This window comes from Stomoxys calcitrans, chromosome 1 (assembly GCF_963082655.1).
Source record: "Stomoxys calcitrans chromosome 1, idStoCalc2.1, whole genome shotgun sequence".
NCBI classification, from domain to species: domain Eukaryota; kingdom Metazoa; phylum Arthropoda; class Insecta; order Diptera; family Muscidae; genus Stomoxys; species Stomoxys calcitrans.
The window spans coordinates 15,581,492-15,603,077 of NC_081552.1; the positions used below are offsets into that span (position 1 = coordinate 15,581,492).

General features: G+C 37.6%; 1 protein-coding gene across 2 annotated transcripts in view; it reads right to left on the bottom strand.

The window, feature by feature from the left end:
- The window catches only part of LOC106094806 (synaptotagmin-5), a 448,991-nt gene that overhangs the window by 14,382 nt on the left and 413,023 nt on the right, over positions 1 to 21,586 (bottom strand). Inside the window, exon 1 of one of the 2 annotated variants that reach the window (XM_059361033.1) lies at positions 20,257 to 20,307. The exons of the other annotated variant lie outside the window; for it this stretch is intronic. Coding sequence (XP_059217016.1) covers positions 20,257 to 20,301 — 45 coding nt within the window. The 5' untranslated portion in view covers positions 20,302 to 20,307. Of the gene's footprint in view, positions 1 to 20,256; positions 20,308 to 21,586 lie in introns of those variants that run through there. 2 annotated transcript variants of the gene reach the window in all.

The window sequence follows — 21,586 nt, forward strand, 5'->3', positions numbered from 1 at the left end:
TGGTAGTGAAACCACAAATGAGGAAGACATACAAAAGTTACCCCATCTCTCAATTAATTGCAGGTAAATGCATGGTTAACGATATAATACTCGTATGTCATAATAACACAAGGCCTCACCAAACTCCCACTAACACACGCGCAAAGCCAAAAGCTGTTAATGGCTTTAGGGAAAATGGGGATGAATACTAACCTCCTGTTGCTGCAGTAGACAATGATAAGCAAGGACAAGGCCAACGTGTAGCGAAAGCATACACTTTTTGGGGTTTTCAACATTTGTACCTAATGAGTTTGAAAGGACAATTTTCATAAATGATTCTTAAAGCAAGGATAAGAAAAAAATGTGTGCTTTTTAGGAGGAAAATTTAAACAAAAACCAGTAAGGAAAGGCAAAAGTCGAGCGTAGCCGACTGTATAATACCCTACGCCTACCCTATACGAACATAGTGGTAGCTATATCTAATTCTGAACCAGTTTGATGGACTTCGGCGGATGTTTTAAGATGGGTTATTAAACAATCCGTATCATATTTCGAGCACGAATGTTGGTCTTTTCGAAACTGAACACCACATGCAAAATTTCAGCCAAATCGGACAAAAATTGCTGCTTGTAAGGACACAAGAAGTCAAATCGGGAGATCGGTTCATATGGGAGCTGTATCTAAATGTGAACCGAAATAGCCTATTTGCAATCCCCAACGACCTACATCAATAATAAGCGTCTGTTAAAAATTGCAAGCTGCTAGCTTTATGCGTTCGACCACTATCGTGATTTCGACAGACGAACGAACCTGGCTTAATCGACTCAGAACGCCGAGACGATCAAGAATATATATACTTTATGGGGTCTTATGCAAACATTTCGAGGCCTTACAAACAGAATGACTAGTTTTGTATGCGCCCATCCTATGGTGGGGGGTATAATATAAAAAGTATGCAATTCAATGCAGAAATGGACATTTCTAAAACAAATTTACCCGTTGGCAACTCAACTAAATTTGGGTTGCATTCCATAATCGACCCATAAATCTGAACCGATTTCTGAACCCAATTTCGTATGAATCCATTAAGAAATTACCACATTATTGCAATATTAGTCAAAATCGGTCGAACAACTATACGGGAACTATATCCAAATCTGAACCAATTTTTTCCATTTTCAATAGAATTCGAATTTGTGCCAAAGAAAGTGTCTGTACCAAATTTAAAGATCATCGGATAAAAATTACGATCTGTCCTTTGTACGCAATTTAACATGAACAGACAGATAGACGAATATAGCTTAATCGAATCAGGAGTGATCCTGAGTCAATCCGTAGGCATATCAATGGGTCTCCTTCTATCTCTTTTCCTTCTGGGTGTTACAAACAAATGCACTAACTTATAACACCATGCGCCATAGCAGCGGAGGAGGGTATAAGAATAAGACTTACCCATTGATTACATTTTGACCTTGACCTTGATTTTGACCATTTGACCTTGTTTGTTATCATTTAAAATATCTTATTTTTGCGATTTAAAGATTTTGTATCAAATTGTTTTAAAATAATAAAACTTCAATAATAAGATCTTCAAAAACGAAAATTACACAATTTGATAGCATATCGAAGTTTGATTAAAATCACAATGCATCTCTACATTGGCCACCACACCACACACTCGTATCCCCCTTTAACACCTTCTCACTAAATACAGCATAAATTAATTTTAGGTGGGGCAGCTATGGTGTCAAAGAGAAAGATGCTCAGTATGCTTTGACATTTCATCATGAATAGACTTACTAACGAGCAACGCTTGCAAATCATTGAATTTTATTACCAAAATCAGTGTTACAAATTTAATTTTTATAGAAAAATAGCTGCACCGGGCCCGCTCCGCTGTGCCTTCTTTTACTTTATATGAAACAAAACTATCCTTTGAATATTTATTTTCGACAATTAAAGAGGTTTTAGTGGAATACCATGCCACCGTAGCGCAGAGGTTAGCATGTCCGCCTATGACGCTGAACGTCTGGGTTCGAATCCTGGCGAGATCATCAGAAAAAATTTTCAGCGGTGGTTTTCCCCTCCTAATGCTGGCGACATTTGTGAAGTACTTGCCATGTAAAACTTCTCTCCAAAGAGGTGTCGCACTGCGACTCGCCGTTCGGACTCGGCTATAAAAAGGAGGTCCCTTATCATTGAGCTTTAACTTGAATCGGACTGCACTCATTAATATGTCAGAAGTTTGCCCCTGTTCCTTAGTGGAATGTTCATGGGCAAAATTTGCAATTTTACCATACTACGAAAATAGTATATGAATATCTTTTGACTAATAGTATAACAATATAAATGCCTTTATCTGAATCCCATATGATTATTGGATTTATTGGACTACGAATTCGTTTGAAGGGGTTTATATCATTTAAGTTTGAATGTAAGATGTCCCTCATTCTTAAAGGCCTTTATTTCAGCCCAATATTCTCATGATGTCCGATTTAGAGGTATTTTCAGGTTGTTTCTCTCAAATACCATTTATTTAAACCCCATATTGCCATTGGTTTAAGGAGAGTTTATAGGATGAGGCGTCCCCCAAAGACTTGCCCCCAAAATTGGTCATCAAATTAGTTTTGTAATCTCAAATACCTTTCATTTGAGCCACATATTGGCATGGTCGGTAAATTTTTATCCTTAAGGGGGTTTTTGGATATTCGTATTCTACTCCCAAATACCTTTATTTGAGCTCCATATTGCGATGGTTAGTAAATAATTGCTGTTTGGGAGGTATTTTAAGTAAGGGGGTAGACCCCCAGAAGATTGGTCCCGAAAGTGGGTATAAATTTCGTGCTCTACTCCCCAATACCTTTCATAAGGTATTGGTCAGCTTGGTACCACATTTGGATATCATATTCGTATTCTAATATTCTACATTCGAATACCTTTTATTTAAGCCCCATATTGTCATGGTGAGTAAAAAAAAGTCCTGTTTGGGGGGTGTTTTAGGCAAGGGGTTGACCTGCAGAAACTTGGTCCCACATTTCTATTCAGATTCGTATTCTACTGCAAATATCTTTTATTTTAGTCCTATATTGCCATGGTCGGTAAATATGTTCGATAATTTGGTAATTTGGTAATGATTTTGGTAATAAAATTCAATGATTTGCAAGCGTTGCTCGTTAGTAAGTCTATTCATGATGAAATGTCAAAGCATACTGAGCATCTTTCTCTTTGACACCATGTCTGAAATCCCACGTGATCTGTCAAATACTAATGCATGAAAATCCTAACCTCAAAAAAATCACCCTTTATTTTATTATGAAATTTATTTATAGAAATAATTCAATCTAAAATTAATTAATATAAACTTTCGACATTGTAGTACATCTAATGGGTGATTTTTTAAGAGCTAAAAGAAAGTTTTTCAAAAAAAAACATAAAATTCAGGAAAGTTCGTGAAATCTTTATTTGTATCGATAGTAAGGTTGATATAATTTAATGTTTGAAGATTATTTAATGCAAATGTTGACCGTGACTCTTACCAACATTTTGGCAGTTATCTCACAAATAAATGCTTCAATGTTGTCTTCGAATGCGTCAATTGAAGCGCCAGAAAAATTAGTCTAAAAGCGTTAAACCGCACGATCTAGGCGGCCAATAAAATGTTCACCTAACTCGCCTCATAATAAGTCCACTGTTACGCGTGCTGTGTGGCATGTGGCACCGTCCTATTGAAACCACATTTCATGCAAGTCGGGCTCTTGCATTTTGGGCAAAAAAATCTTAGATATCATCTAACGGTAGCGCTCACCATTTACAGTAACGTTACGATTCACATCATATTTGATGCACCAAACATTGACTTTTTTGGATACATTGGATACAAGAAGCTCTTGCAATGCTTTTGACTGATCTTCACTCCGAAATCTGCTTATTTACGTACCCATTTGGCCAAGATTAGCTTCGTCTGTAAAATAGAAGAAGCGCGCGATGAACTTTCTTAGCAGAGAACGCATTTTGATAACAAAATTCAATAATCTTGCAAGCGTTGCTCGTTTGTGAGACGATGCATGGTTAAGTTACAGATCAAACTGCAGATGTTTGACATTGAAACAAAACACAAAACGTGCGTGAGCTGTTTAAACCAGTGTTGCCAAAAGATTATAGCTAAAAAAATTACCTTTTGCTATAGATTTACGTTTTTGTGTGTTTTGTATTTTCCTAACAAAATAACCCATGAGTATGCAATTCAATGGTAGTTCGAAATATCGGGAAATAAAGGAGGATTAATCACACATAAAGACCTAGAGCTTGATGAGTTTTACTCATTACTCAATTTTCGAAAAAGCTTTTATGTATGTAAAACTATATAACTCAATTCGATATAGTAAATTCTTGAAATATTAAATAATTGCCATTATTTTATTTCTATGGAAAATTTTGTAAATTTTTTATTTTTATGGAAATTTTTTTTAAAATTGTATTTTAATGGAAAATTACCTGAACCGAGCCGGCTCCTCTGCAACTTCTTTTACATTGTATGGAAAAAATTATCTTCTGAGTATTTATTTTCGACAAGGCACTCTTTAACTTTATGTGAATCCCACAGGATCTTTATTGGTCTATGACTTCGCTCGGAGAATTTAGGGTCATTATAGGGTTTAGATGTTAGATATGCGTCATTTTTAAAAGACTTTATTAGAGCCCGATATTCTAATAGGGATTTTGAGAGCGGGAAGAGCCGCAGGATGGTGGTTGGTGGGTTTAGGGGTTAGTGTGTGGTTAGTGTGGAAACGTAGTTCCGAATGTGGATAGCAATTTCGTGCTGTACCCCCAAATACCTTTCATGGTACTATGGTCGGTAAATATGAATGTCCGACTTAGGGTTGTTTTGGTAAATATGCATGTCCGACTTAGGGTGGTTTTGGGTGGTGGGGTGGTCCTCCAGCCACTTAGCCCTGAAGAAATAGAAGCATCGTGCTGTACTCCCAAATAATATTATTTTAACACCATATTACCATTTTTTTAAGGAGAGTATATTGTATGAGGCGTTCCCCAAACACTTGGCTTTAAAATTGGATATCAAATTCGTTTTCTAATCTCAAATACCTATCACATGAGGTCCATATTGCCACGATCGGTAAACCTGTCCTCTTTGGACAAGCGGTGGTGTTTTGGGGGAGCGGCGGTCCCCAAATACTTGGTCCCACATTTGGATATTCGTATTCTACTCCCGAATACCTAGCCATAGCCGTCCATCCATCCATCTGTCGGAATCATGAAATCACGGTCGAACATAAAGCTAACCTCTTGAAATTTTGCACAGATACTTAATATTGATGTAGGGGATTGCTGTTGGGGATTGCAAATGGGCCATATCGGTTCAGATTTTGATATAGCTCTCATATAAACCGATCTCAAACAAAGACTTGACTTATGATCCCTGGATTTGACTTCTTGAGCCCTTAGAAACCTTGTTGTTCACCTGATTTGAGTGAAATTTTGCCCAAACCCTTATATTATGATTAACAATATCAACGCCAAGTTTTATTTGAATCGGTCAATATGGTGATATAGGCCCCTTAAGTACCTATATCCCGATATGACTTCTTGAGACCAAAGTAGTTCAAATACAAAAAGGTACATTTTTATTCGGCCCGACCGAACTTAGCACGCTTTTTATACCCTCCACCATAAGATGGGGGGTATACTAATTTCGTCATTCTGTTTGTAACTACTCGAAATATCCGTCTGAGACCCCATAAAGTATATATATACTTGATCGTCGTGACATTTTATGTCGATCTAGCCATGTCCGTCCGTCTGTCCGTCCGTCCGTCCGTCCGTCCGTCCGTCCGTCCGTCTGTCTGTCGAAAGCACGCTAACTTCCGAAGGAGTAAAGCAAGCCGCTTGAAATTTTGCACAAATACTTTTTATTAGTGTAGGTCGGTTGGTATTGTAAATGGGCCATATCGGTCCATGTTTTGATATAGCTGCCATATAAACCGATCTTGGGTATTGACTTCTTGAGCCTCTAGAGAGCGCAATTCTTATCCGATTGGAATGAAATTTTGCACGACGTGTTTTGCTATGATATCCAACAACTGTGCCAAGTATTGTTCAAATCGGTCCATAACCTGATATAGCTGCCATATAAACCGATCTTGGGTCTTGACTTCTTGAGCCTCTAGAGAGCGCAATTCTTATCCGATTGGAATGAAATTTTGCACGACGTGTTTTGCTATGATATCCAACAACTGTGCCAAGTATAGTTTAAATCGGTCCATAACCTGATATAGCTGCCATATAAACCGATATTGGGTCTTGACTTCTTGAGCCTCTAGCGTGCGCAATTCTTATCCGATCACAATGAAATTTTGCACGACGTGTTTTGTTATAATATCCAACAACTGTGCCAAGTATGGTTCAAATCGGTTCGTAACCTGATATAGCTGCCATATAAACCGATCTTGGGTCTTGACTTCTTGAGCCTTTAGAGGTTGCAATTCTTATCCGATTGGAATGGAATTTCGCACGACGTGTTTTGTTATGATATCCAACAACTGTGCCGAGTATGGTTTAAATCGGTCCATAACCTGATATAGCTGCCATATAAACCGATCTTGGGTCTTGACTTCTTGAGCCTCTAGAGGGCACAATTCTTATCCGATTTGAATGAATTTTTGCACGATGTATTTCGTTATGATATCCAACAACTGTGCTAAGTATGGTTGAAATCGGTTCATAACCTGATATAGCTGTCATATAAACAGATCTGGGGATTTGCTTTTTGAGCTTCTAGAGGGCGCAATTCCTATCCGATTTGGCTGAAATTTTGCATGACGTATTTTATTTTTACTTTCAACAACTGTGTCAAATAAGGTTCACATCGGTTCATAACCTGATATAGCTGCCATATAAACCGATCTGGGATCTTGACTTCTTGACCCCTAGAGGTCGCAATTATTATCCGATATGCCTGAAATTTTGTACGATGGATCCTCTCATGACCATCAACAAACGTGTTTGTTATGGTCTGAATCGGTCTATAGCCCGATACAGATCCCATATAAATCGTTCTCTCTATTTTACTTCGTGAGCCCCAATCTGCGCAATTTTATACGAATTAGCTGAAATTTTACACAGGTGTCCAACATATTATATAATTGTGGTCCGAACCGGACCATATCTTGATATCGTTTTAATAGCAGAGCAACTCCTTTCTTATATCCTTTTTTGCCTAAGAAGAGATGCCGGGAAAAGAACTCGACAAATGCGATCCATGGTGGAGGGTATATAAGATTCGGCCCGGCCGAACTTAGCACGCTTTTACTTGTTATATATAAGAAGATTCTTAAATTTATTTATATTAAAATTTACCTCAATTTGTTAGCGCTATTACACGTAGTTTACAGGCCAGCAATATATGTTCATTACCTAATTCCACTTAAATTTGAATAGCATGTAATAAAGAATTCAAACATTCACACCATATGATATTGATATTGAAAGGACCTTTCGATTGGGTGTAAATTGTAAACATATCAGCCAGGATGCTTTACTCTCATGAGGATACATTTGCCTTGATATGCTGCGCTGCTGCCTATTGATATTATGTAAATATTTGCATTTAAGATTACACGATTACAGGTCAATGTCGAAAATTAATTTGGTTCTTTGAAGAAAATATGAGATTAAATGTATAAGGGCCAAAATATATTTGGTTTTGCAGTAGTTTTCAAGACATACAGTTATGGGATATAGAAAAAGTAACTTTGATATATGTTATGCAAAAAGCCAGAAAACAGAAAGTTCATGAACAATAGAAGGAAATGCTTTAATAAGACAAATTATACAAAGAAAATACATTTAAAGGACATTTTATTCTTTTAAGTAAAATTTCTATAACTTTATATGGGCTAAAGATTTTAAATTATCTCTTTTAGTATGCCAAAGCCTCTAAAATCCTATTTTTTTTTCTTCTGGGTAATGAGCAAAATAACGCTGTTACCAATTCTCCTCTCACCCAAATGCCCCTTAATTATGGTGTATCAATTACAATTCCCACCGCTGATTGCTAAGGATTAACGAAAACATTTTGCCATTCAGTACACATGCATGTATGTATGTGGCCTACCCATATATGCACAGGCATACTCATAGGGCTATAAATAATTATCCTTGCAATTTTGAGGGAAAATCCGCTAAAAACGCCCTTAAAATTTCGCATATAAATGTAAATATTTTAATGACAAACCATAAGATACAATTAAATGCAGCCACAACCTTCAAAAGATCCTTGCCGCACACACACAGTATGTTTGCCTCTCTGTGTGAATGAATAAACGAGTGTGTGTGTGGTTTAAAGGTGAACTTTATGCCAGTATATGTATGTGTAAAGCAAAATTGCTCAACCACAATGTCCCTGCAGGGAGCATAAAAAAGGACATACATGCATACATCCTTACATCCATGGCAAATCATTTATCTATCTATCAATTACTCATTCCCTAGCCAGCAGCAGCAGCAACAACAATGCCATGGCAAAAGAAAAAAGTGCATTAACTTTTATGCAGAGCTCACAAGCAACTGCTGTCAGAGGGAGGGAGGCTGAGAGTGAGAGCACACAAGCACTACCTATGACGCATTTGCTAAGGACAACCAGCACCATAGTAAAGGCTAAAAAAAATAAAATGTGAAAAAATTCATAAAATCAGCCATAAAAGGTAGAAATTTGTCACTAAATGAGAATAAAAATGTGGGTAATCCTCCTTCATATAAGTACGTAAACATGACACACACGTACTTGACATACCAAAGCAAAAGAGGCAGAGAATGTCATCCACATAGCCATCCCTATGGAATGAGACACCCTCTCTAATGCAACATTGAGCCGTATCAGCGTCCAGTGCGAACAATAACACTGAGAAGAACAATGAACGACCTCCATACACCATCATCAATATTATCCTTAATGTCGTCAGCATAGCCATGTCTTCTAATCAGCAGTGAATATCAGCTTACCAGTGTGCCTGAATGTTTGTGTGTGCATTGGTGTGCGTGACATAAAGTGTGGCGATTTTGTTTTCTGCCATCAGGGAAAAATGAATGAGAAATCATGCAACAAAGTGTACATCAAGTCATTCATTCATGTATTGAACCTGCCATATAGAGATATTTAAGTTACACGAGAGTACCTGCAAAAGTTAAACACTTGACAGTGATTTAACCAAAATTAAGAAAAAATATATAAAAAAATTTTTGTAAACTACTTTCAAATACCTTTCATGTAAGTCACACAATGACCAGTTTGGTAAAAATGATAGATCGTCTCTTTTGGGGTAAGATGACCAGAATATGGACATGAGATTCACAGTCCACGCCCTCATACCTTTAAGTTAAATCACACAGTGTTCTGATGGGTCAATATGATTGATCGACTTTGTTAGGGTGAAGTGGCTTCCAACACATTTGACCAGAATATAGATATCAGATTCAAAGTTCACTCTCGGTTTCCCTTGGGTTGTTCGATCCAATTTTTAATACCATTAGGTATAAGTCCACTTTTGATTTTGGATGGAGTTTTTGGGTTAAAGGGGAGGGTGTGGAAGGGTGGTGGACCCGCAGCCATAAAAAAACTTTTAAAAACGCCACATCAAGCGATATTTGTTTTTGCCGAACCTTGGGAACACACCACCATGGATTTTGGTGAAATTTGGGAGCTTTATCCGGTTATAGACCAATATGGAGAGTAATTGGCACAGTTCTTGAGAGTTATAACAGACCACAGATCGGTTTATATGGGAGCTATATCAGGTTCTTAACTGAGACAGTGAGTTGTGTTAGGCCCTACGATATCCTTCGTCAATTTGGCCCAGATCGGTCCAGATTTGGTTATAGTTGCCATATAGACCGATCCTCCGATTTAGGGTCTTAGGCCCATAAAAGCCCCATTTATTGTCCGATTTTGCTGAAATTTGGGACAGTGAGTTGCCATCTGCCCTTCGACGCCTTTCTTTAATTTGGCCCTGATCGGATCAACTTTGAATAAAGCTGCCATAGAGACCGAAATTTGGAACAGTGAGTTAAATTAAGCTGCCATATAGACCGATCTCTCGGTTTTAGGTTTTGGGGCCATAAAAAGCGTATTTATTGTCCGATGTCGCCGAAATTTGGGACAGTGAGTTGTGTTAGGCCCTTCGACATCCTTCTTCAATTTCACTCAGATCGGTCCAGATTGGGATATAGCTGTCATATAGACCGATCTCTCAATTTAATGTTTTGGGCCCATAGAAGGCCCATTTATTGTCCGATGTTGCCGAAAATTAGGACAGAGAGTTAAGTTAAGCCCCTCCATATATTTGACACAGTGACTTATGTTTGGCTTTTCGACATCCATGTCGTATATAGTTCAGATCGGTTTATTTTTAGATATATTGAACAATGACTTGTACTTATTAGTATTTCGTCCAAATCGTAACATATTTCGATATAACTGATGAAAGGTGGTTTACATATATTCCCGAGGTGGTGGGTATCCAAAGTTCGGCCCGGCTAAGTTTGGCCGCCTTTTTTACTTATTTTTAATACTTTGGTTTGAAGCTACAACAAAATATTATAAAGCTTCCATATCGCTTATTCTGATTTCTTTTCCTCTTTTTTTATGATTTATCATAAGATTCCAACACTTTGTAATTGCTTAAATGGCTGTCTGATTTTGTTAAGCAAACCTCTTTCAACATAAATCACTTAAAAAGTTACTTCCACTTTCTGCTAAAATTTTATATCTATCCCTCATGTATGGAAAACATTGCACTCTCGTATAGTTTGATAATAAGACCGTTTATGTTCCTATACAAGGGAGCATAAAGCGGTGAATTTGTGAAGTGGAGAGTTCTTGCCCCCGAGGGAAATCATTATTAAAAACAAAACCAACGCAAGCAAAGGTTTATCACTCACACCAATCATATTGGGTCTGAAGTCCACTTCAACGGGACATCAATTCTCCTATATATACTGCAGGATTTTCATTTATTTGACTGTTTGACTGTTGTCGTTTGTTCTTCATTGTTTTAGGGAGATATGAAATATCGGAGAGACCATCCTTCGCAACAAACAAAAACAAAAAAAGGAATCTCTAATGTTATTTTGTGCCATTTTTAACACAGAAACGTGTTGATTAATGGGATTAGAAGAGATTTCTATTAGTCCTGTATTTATTGTTCTTTGGAGAGTTGATGACATTTAACAGAGCAAAGGAGAGAGTGAGCGCAGATATATGGTGGTAGTTGCGAAATATCAAATTCTATGTGTAGTGGTGTCGTTGTACTGGAAAATTCAAAACACATGCCATGTCAGCATTCACCTCTAGCTTGCTGTTTGTTTCGCTATTAAAGATTATGAGTTGGTGTAATTGGTGTGCCCATTGAAATTCACTCATGTGGCAAGTAAAGACCACACCTTATCCCTAAACATATTTTTTGTCCTCCTTGAAAAGCACTGATGTTGGTGGTTGCAAGGAACAATGAACTTTAGTTTCCGGGCGAGAACTTTGCTAATGGGTCCATTTAGGCAATACCATAAGAATCTCAGAATAATTGTAATTGATTTACCATTAAAGTTTAGTGAGATGGGCAATTTGAATCGATATAGAGGAGAAAATCGATATGAAAGAGGGAACTGGTAAAAATGAGGATCAAAGGAATGAAAGAAAGAAAAATTTCATCGTTACTATAGAGGCAAAAAAATAAATCTTCTGAAGGACGAAGTTTTTTTTAGAAAAAAATTTGCATGAGGTTTTTAGATTTTTGCATAAAATATAATATTTTATATAAATTTTTTGGTTGAACTTCTAGTTCTAAAGAAAAATTTTTCCAAATATTTTGGAATGGAGTGGTGTTTTTTACACACTTTGCGCATTTTTACATAGCAAATTCGTTTGTCTTTTCAAATACAATACCTTTCATTTGAATCTCATATTAACCTAATCGGTCAATGCACTAGTTCGGGTGGGGCGCACCTCTCGGTCGGTGGACGTCAAATTTGAATATCCGATTCTTGTTTTGGGTTAAAAAAAAAACAATTTTCAATAGATACCGGCTTTGTTTTGTCACATTATTTGGTGGGCTTATGATACAATTCATTTGAAGATCAAAGGAGCCGCATAAAAAAAAATATTTCACCGTGAGAATATGTTAGAAATAAGTAAAAGCGTGTCGGGCCGCATCTTATATACCATCCACCATGGATGGCATTTGCCTAGTCCTTTGCCCTGCATCTCATTAATGTATGAACAGAGAAAAATAGGCCTGCACATGCGTCAATCAACCACCACAGTTCAGTGCGTCCGACGACGCGAAACATCAAAGACGTGTCAATACATTTCTCTACACTCTCAAACCAACACCAACATATACTTTGCAAATCATTTAAAATTTCCTAACATTTTCTATTAAACTTATTCTTCAACTTTTGACTTATTAAATATCCGTGTTTTGATTAATTGAGCCAATCGGGTAAGCATAATCCCACATCATAGGTAAAACAAGTTCCTTTCCCGACATCTCTTCACACGCAAAAAAAGCGTAATGATAAGAATTGAGTCCTATAAGGGCTCAAGAAGTAAAATCAGGAGATGGGTTTATATGGAAGTTATATAAAGTTATGAACCGATTGGGGTTATACTAAGCACAATTGTTGAAAGTTATAACAAAACTACTCTAATAGCAGAGCAAATCTTTTCTTATATCCTTTTTTATACCCTCCACCATAAGATGGGGAGTATACTAATTTCGTCATTCTGTTTGTAACTACTCGAAATATTCGTCTGAGACCCCATAAAGTATATATATTCTTGATCGTCGTGAAATTTTATGTCGATCTAGCCATGTCCGTCCGTCCGTCCGCCTGTCTGTCGAAAGCACGCTAACTTCCGAAGGAGTAAAGCTAGGCGCTTGAAATTTTGCACAAATACTTTTTATTAGTGTAGGTCGGTTGGTATTGTAAATGGGCCATATCGGTCCATGTTTTGATATAGCTGCCATATAAACCGATCTTGGGTCTTGACTTCTTGAGCCTCTAGAGTGCGCAATTCTTATCCGATTGGGATGAAATTTTGCACGACGTGTTTTGTTATGACATCCAACAACTGTGATAAGTATGGTTCAAATCGGTTCATACGCTGATATAGCTGCCATATAAACCGATCTTGGGTCTTGACTTCTTGAGCCTCTAGAGTGCGCAATTCTTATCCGATTAGAATGAAATTTTGCACGACGTGTTTTGTTATGACATCCAACAACTGTGCCAAGTATGGTTCAAATCGGTTCATAACCTGATACAGCTGCCATATAAACCGATCTTGGGTCTTGACTTCTTGAGCCTCTAGAGTGCGCAATTCTTATCCGATTGGAATGAAATTTTGCACGACGTGTTTTGTTACGATATCCAATAACTGTGCCAAGTATGGTTCAAATCGGTCCGTAACCTGATATAGCTGTCATATAAACCGATCTTGGGTCTTGACTTCTTGAGCCTCTAGAGGGCGCAATTCTTATCCAATTTGAATGACTTTTTGCAAGAAGTATTTTGTTATGATAACCAACAACTGTGCCAAGTATGGTTCAAATCGGTTCATAACCTGATATAGCTGCCATATAAACCGATCTAGGATCTTGACTTCTTGAGCCTCTAGAGGTCGCAATTATTATCCGATTTGCCTGAAATTTTGTACGACGGATTCTCTCATGACCATTAACATACGTGTTAATTATGGTCTGAATCGGTTTATAGCCTGATATAGCTCCCATATAAATCGATCTCTCTATTTTACTTCTTGAGCCCACAAAGGGCGTAATTCTTATTCGAATTGGCTGACATTTTACACAGGTCTCCAACATATAATTTAATTGTGGTCCAAACCGAACCATATCTTGATATCGCTCTAATAGCAGAGCAAATCTTTTCTTATATCCTTTTTATACCCTCCACCATAAGATGGGGGGTATACTAATTTCGTCATTCTGTTTGTAACTACTCGAAATATCCGTCTGAGACCCCATAAAGTATATATATACTTGATCGTCGTGACATTTTATGTCGATCTAGCCATGTCCGTCCGTCTGTCCGTCCGTCCGTCCGTCCGTCCGTCCGTCCGTCCGTCCGTCTGTCTGTCGAAAGCACGCTAACTTCCGAAGGAGTAAAGCAAGCCGCTTGAAATTTTGCACAAATACTTCTTATTAGTGTAGGTCGGTTGGTATTGTAAATGGGCCATATCGGTCCATGTTTTGATATAGCTGCCATATAAACCGATCTTGGGTCTTGACTTCTTGAGCCTCTAGAGAGCGCAATTCTTATCCGATTGGAATGAAATTTTGCACGACGTGTTTTGCTATGATATCCAACAACTGTGCCAAGTATTGTTCAAATCGGTCCATAACCTGATATAGCTGCCATATAAACCGATCTTGGGTCTTGACTTCTTGAGCCTCTAGAGAGCGCAATTCTTATCCGATTGGAATGAAATTTTGCACGACGTGTTTTGCTATGATATCCAACAACTGTGCCAAGTATAGTTTAAATCGGTCCATAACCTGATATAGCTGCCATATAAACCGATCTTGGGTCTTGACTTCTTGAGCCTCTAGCGTGCGCAATTCTTATCCGATCACAATGAAATTTTGCACGACGTGTTTTGTTATAATATCCAACAACTGTGCCAAGTATGGTTCAAATCGGTTCGTAACCTGATATAGCTGCCATATAAACCGATCTTGGGTCTTGACTTCTTGAGCCTTTAGAGGTTGCAATTCTTATCCGATTGGAATGGAATTTCGCACGACGTGTTTTGTTATGATATCCAACAACTGTGCCGAGTATGGTTTAAATCGGTCCATAACCTGATATAGCTGCCATATAAACCGATCTTGGGTCTTGACTTCTTGAGCCTCTAGAGGGCACAATTCTTATCCGATTTGAATGAATTTTTGCACGATGTATTTCGTTATGATATCCAACAACTGTGCTAAGTATGGTTGAAATCGGTTCATAACCTGATATAGCTGTCATATAAACAGATCTGGGGATTTGACTTCTTGAGCTTCTAGAGGGCGCAATTCCTATCCGATTTGGCTGAAATTTTGCATGACGTATTTTATTTTTACTTTCAACAACTGTGTCAAATAAGGTTCACATCGGTTCATAACCTGATATAGCTGCCATATAAACCGATCTGGGATCTTGACTTCTTGACCCCTAGAGGTCGCAATTATTATCCGATATGCCTGAAATTTTGTACGATGGATCCTCTCATGACCATCAACAAACGTGTTTGTTATGGTCTGAATCGGTCTATAGCCCGATACAGATCCCATATAAATCGTTCTCTCTATTTTACTTCGTGAGCCCCAATCTGCGCAATTTTATACGAATTAGCTGAAATTTTACACAGGTGTCCAACATATTATATAATTGTGGTCCGAACCGGACCATATCTTGATATCGTTTTAATAGCAGAGCAACTCCTTTCTTATATCCTTTTTTGCCTAAGAAGAGATGCCGGGAAAAGAACTCGACAAATGCGATCCATGGTGGAGGGTATATAAGATTCGGCCCGGCCGAACTTAGCACGCTTTTACTTGTTTTGCCTAAGAAGAGATGCCGGGAAAAGAACTCGACATATGCGATCCATGGTGGAGGGTATATAAGATTCGGCCCGGCCGAACATAGCACGCTTTTACTTGTTTTTTGCTAAGAAGAGATGCCGGGAAAAGGACTCGACAAATGCGATCCATGGTGGAGGGTATATAAGATTCGGCCCGGCCGAACTTAGCACGCTGTTACTTGTTATATATAATACCCTGTACCACTACTGTGGTACACTATATTATAACTTAGTGCATTTGTTTGTAACACCCAGAAGTAAGAGTGATAGTCCCATTGATAAGTATACTGATCGACTCAGAATCACTTTCTGATTCGATTTGGATACGTCCGTTTGTCTGTCTGTTCATGTTAATATGTGTGGAATCTACAGGTCGAAATTTTCATCCGATCGTCTTCAAACTTAATACATAAATTTTTTTCGGCCTAGAGACGAAGCCTATTGAAATTGAAAAAAAAAAAATAGGTTCAAATTAGTATATAGCTCCCATATATATGTTCGTCCGATTTACAGTAATAACGCCATAAAATGGTCATTTGTTAAACGATTTTTTTGAAATTTGGTAGGAAGCATTTTCTCTCGACATTACTGGTGAATTTCATAGAAATCGGAGTAGATTTAGATATAGATCTCATATATATGTATATCGCCCGATTTTCACTTCTAGAGCCACTGCAAGTGCATTTATTGACTAATCTAAGAAGTTTGATCGAAATCGGTTCAGATTTTGATACAGCTCCCATATATATGTTCGTCGGTCATTTGGTAACCGATTCTCTCGAAATTTGGCAGAAAGTATTTTCCTTTGACTCTTATTATTACTGGTGAATTTCGTAGAAATCGGTCTAGACTTAGATATAGCTGTCATATATGTGTATTGCCCGATTTTCACTTCTAGAACCACTGCAAGCGCATTTATTTTCAGCAGTAAGCCTACTACTCTGAAATTGTAGTACTACTGCTGTAATAGCAGACCTACTGCTACAATAGCAGCAAAATTAACTACTAAAATTCAGCAGACAGTGTATGCTATTTTCAGCAAACTTTTCTTCTATGAGTGTATTTTTTTATGGCATGGCATGGCATGGTTTTTTCATGGCAGCTATATCCAAATTAACTTCCATGAAAAAACCACGAGGCACTTACGACACACGAGAAAATCACGACTCACAGGACACTCACGAAACAATAACGACTCACGAGAAAATCACGAGTCAGCGAATACCATGAAGCGAATTATTTTTCCATGCGTCTCAAATCATACCACATTTGAACATACGAATATTAATGTATAAAATGTATCAGCCCTTCCTAAACCTTTCTTTGCTCTTTTGATTGTTATGCATCTGTAGACAGATTCGTACGTTTAGGTACCGTATGATTTGGGAGCATGAGAACAATTTGTTTTTCGTTATTTTTTTTGTGCTTCAGTTGTGATTTTCTTGTGGGTCGTGAGAGTCGTGTGAGTCGTGAGCATGATTTCAGTCACTCAATTAATTAAATTACGGTCCCGCACGATCAGGCGATTGAATTTGGATCTCACTCACGTGACTAACGCGTTACACGACAACTCACGATTCACGATACATTGCTGCATTCTCTTGCCATCGACGTAATAGCCTCCCTTGTTATTTCTGAATCGGGTCGAATGAAGGGGATTTTAATGCACACAAAACGCAGTGCTGTCTATTGTCCTTCCAACGATTCAATGACACTTGAAAAGTATCAATTACTATATATTATTGTTTTAATATCGGACAGTCAGGGGCTCGGATATTTTGGCATGAAGATACAATGTAATGTCCCTTGGTCAAAACATGTATTTGAAGTGTCGCAGAAATCATTCAATTGCTTGGGCTTTCTGAAGCAGTGTAAAAAATATTTCATTCCCTCTAATTTCCTTAAGATCTAATGCGAACATCAGACCGAAGATGGCATACAACTCGCATATATGGACCAGAGCTTCAAAATCATCCCTGGGGTTGCTTGACAGTGGGCGTTGGTGTTGATTGGTGTTTATTGTTTTCGCCGTCGAAATGTGGGTTGTGTGGCGCTGTCCTCTCGATACTTTCATGGTGTGTGTTCTTAGAAAACTAGTCCTCTGATTGCTCACTTGAGGTTGTTTGTCGAAAATACAAGACTTTTTAGAAGCTCACACCGGTTTGTAATTGATTGGCCAGCTGATGGCACCGCGCACTGCTGAGAAATTTCCTTTTCCCACGGACGTTTCGAATGTGGACTCGATTTTCCGGCAGATATCTTTCCCGCCATCTACTACATCCGGCAATTCAAAACCAATGTCAATAAACATTACTCCCTCTTCGCCCCCTACAATCCTTAACTATCGTCTCCAACGTAAAGCACTTGCGTGATTAAAAAAAAAAAAACAAGATGTAAGATTTGTATTCTCTTTCCAAATATTGGGTTGCCCAAAAAGTAATTGCGGATTTTTTAAAAGAAAGTAAATGCATTTTTAATAATACTTAGAATGAACTTTAATCAAATATACTTTTTTACAATTTTTTTCTAAAGCAAGCTAAAAGTAACAGCTGATAACTGACAGAAGAAAGAATGCAATTACAGAGTCACAAGCTGTGAAAAAATTTGTCAACGCCGACTATATGAAAAATCCGCAATTACTTTTTGGGCAACCCAATAGTTTTCATTCGATCCCATTTTTACCCTGATCGGTCAATGTGTCCGCTTGGGTCAGGCGTTCGCCTCTGTTTTATCAGCTCCATGGTTTTAAGCTATATAAAGCAAATTATTTTAAAATTTGATTTCTATTGACAATTTTTTTCAAGTTTTTATACCCTACACCACCACTGAGGTACAGGGTATTATAAGTTTGTGTATTTGTTTGCAACGCTAAGAAGGAGAAGAGCTAGACCCATTGTTAAGTATACCGATCGGCTTAGAACCACTTCCTGATTCTATTTACCTATGTTCATCTGTCCATGTATTCTTGTGATCAAGGTACAGGTCGTATTTATTGTACGATTGTCATGAAATTTTGCGCATGTTACTTCTTTGGCTTAAAGACGAACGCTATTGATTTAAAAAAAAATCGGTTCAGATTTAGATATAGCTCCCATATATACATTTCATCCGATATGGCCTATTGAGGCTGTAGAAGCCACAATTTTGGTCCGATCTTTACAAAATTTAGTACGAGATGTGTTATTTGACATCTACATATATGTTCAAAATTTCGTCAAAATCGGTCCAGATTAAGATATAGCTCCCACATATAGTTTTCATCCGATATGGAATTTTAAGGCTGTAACAACCACAATTTTGGTCCTATCTCTACAAAACTAAGCACAAGGTATTTTTTTTGACGTCCTAATGTGTGTTCAAAGTTTAATAAAAATCGGTGCAGATTTAGATATAGGCCCTTAAAGGCTGTAGTAGCCACACTTCAGGTCCTATCGTAAGAAAATCTTACAAGGTTCTATTCAATATTGCAATGGGTATGCAAAATTAAAGTCTGAATAGATTTCATCATTGGTTCCATGTATTGAACGAAGTACGTATTCTCAGTGGTGTATGCTATTATATAGTCGGCCCCGCCCGACTTTGCATTTATAGAAACTTTTGCTGGCAATATTTGTGAGGTACTATGACATGTAAATCTTCTCTTCAATGAGGTGTCGCACTGCGGCATGCCGCTCGGACTCGACTATAAAAAAGGAGGCCCCTTATCGATGAGCTTAAAACATGAATCAGACTGCTCTCATTGATATATGAGAAGTTTGCCCCTGTTCCTTAGTGGAAAGTTCATGTGCAAAAGTTTGTATTTATTTTTTTGCCATATAAACCGTTCTAGGATCTTGACTTCTTGAGCCACTACAGGGAGAAATTTTTATCCGATTTGGCTGAAATTTTGCACGAGGTGTTTTGTTATGATTTCTAACAACTGCTCTAATTATGGTTGATATCGGTGCAAAACCTGATATAGCTGTCATATAAACCGTTCTGCGGTCTTGACTTCTTAAGCCTTTAGAGGGTGCAAATCCTATCCGATTACGCTGACATTTTGCATAACGTGATTCGTTATGACTTTCAACAACTGTGCATGGTTCAAATCGGTTTATAACCTGATATATCTGTCATATAAACCGATCTGTGATCTTGACTTCTTGAGCATTTATAGGACGCAATTATTATTTGATTATTATCTGAAATTTTGTACCACGTCTTCTCCCATGACCTTCAACATACGTGTCAAATATGGTCTGAATCAGTCTATAGCCTAATACAGCTGCCCTTTAAAACGATCTCCCTATTTTCCTTTATGAGCCCCAAAAGGGCGCAATTTTTATTCCATTTGCTTGAAATTTTACACAATGGCTTCTACTATGGTCTCCAACATTCATTTCATATGGTCCGAATCGGACCATAGCTTGATATAGCATGGCAATTATTTTCTTTTGTCCTTTCCTTTGTATGCCTAAAAAGAGACACCGGGAAAAGAATTCGACAAATGTGTTCCATGGTGGAGGGTATATAAGATTCGACCCGGCCGAACTAAGCACGCATTGACTTGTTTTTAGTCATTTGATTTTCTTGGAATTATAGGCATTATATTTTTAGCATTTAGTTTTCCATTTACAACTTACATGCCAATTTAGTTCATTCCCCAGAAAAGTTCCATTTAGCCACATTTGACATTTTCAAAAGTTTGTCAAAAATTCTCAACCCAAAAAAAAAGAGAGAAAGCAGAGCCCGTTGCCGCCAGCATAATTTAAATTTATCGGAAATGTGTGTCGTTGCAAAAAGGAAATATGTACAGGATTTGGCACTTGGCAACGAAAAACTACAAACGGGAAAATAACCCAATTTTGAGTTTAAATTAAATTTTGTCTGCTACAAGGATAATGATCATTTACAGCATCAACGATTTGGGAAGTGCTGTTGCCTTGCGTTACGTTGCGTTCATTTACTTTATTTTATTTTTGGCGACAAAAATGAGTGAGAACTAAAATAAGTATTGCGGGTAAAGTAAACTTTCCGGTGTCCTCTTCTTCTTATTTTTCTTAGGGGCAATTTGGCAAAAAAACAACCTTTTTGTTTGATAGCGTATAGCGGAAATAATCTGCTATCCAAAGAAAATCTTTTTTTTTTTTTTTTTGTTCGTCATGAGAAATGAAAATGCAGTACCACTAGAATTTGATTAGATTAGAGTTTGTTTAAGAAAGAGTATATAATGGTGGGGCAATATTCAAATTAGCCCTAATTTTATGCAAAATATACTCAAAAAATTTTTTTCAACTTTAAGGAGTGACATGTATCCTAGAAAAATGACAAATAAAATGTAAATTTTCCCACGAACTTGGCATTAAGGATGTGAAAGAGAAGGAGGTGTCTTCCCTCATATCATAGAGAAGGGCAACTTTTCCCTTAATAATGAGTGCTGTCCGTTCTAAAAGTTAGCTCAATTTAAGCAATCACCTTTTTATAAACAAATTCGAATGACATGTTGCATAGATACATCTCTAGTTAGAGAAATTTTACATGGTTGGAGGCCTCGCAAAGGTCGCCAACATATAAGAGCATTATTAATACCTGACAATGTGTTGTGGCTACTCTCGCCAGGACTCGAACCCTACATTCACTGCTATAGGTTGATATTCAAAATAAAGCTACACGGTGTGCGTTTAGTGCACTTTCAGTGTGCATAACTTTAATCGGATGCATCGAAATCCCCTAGAAATTTCAATATTCAACTTCTCTGTTCGATAGACCTCACAAATGTCCGATTTGAATTTGAATCTCAGATACATATTCTAATTCCAATAAGCTTTTAATCCCATATTTTCCTGATTGGTCAATATGCCAGAGCGAGAGGGGCGTTCCCCCTTTTATTCAATCTCAAATTTGGATATTGATGTCGTGTTTTTTGACTATTAAAGAACATTTTTAATGGCCACAGCAATTTTTTTTTGTTTG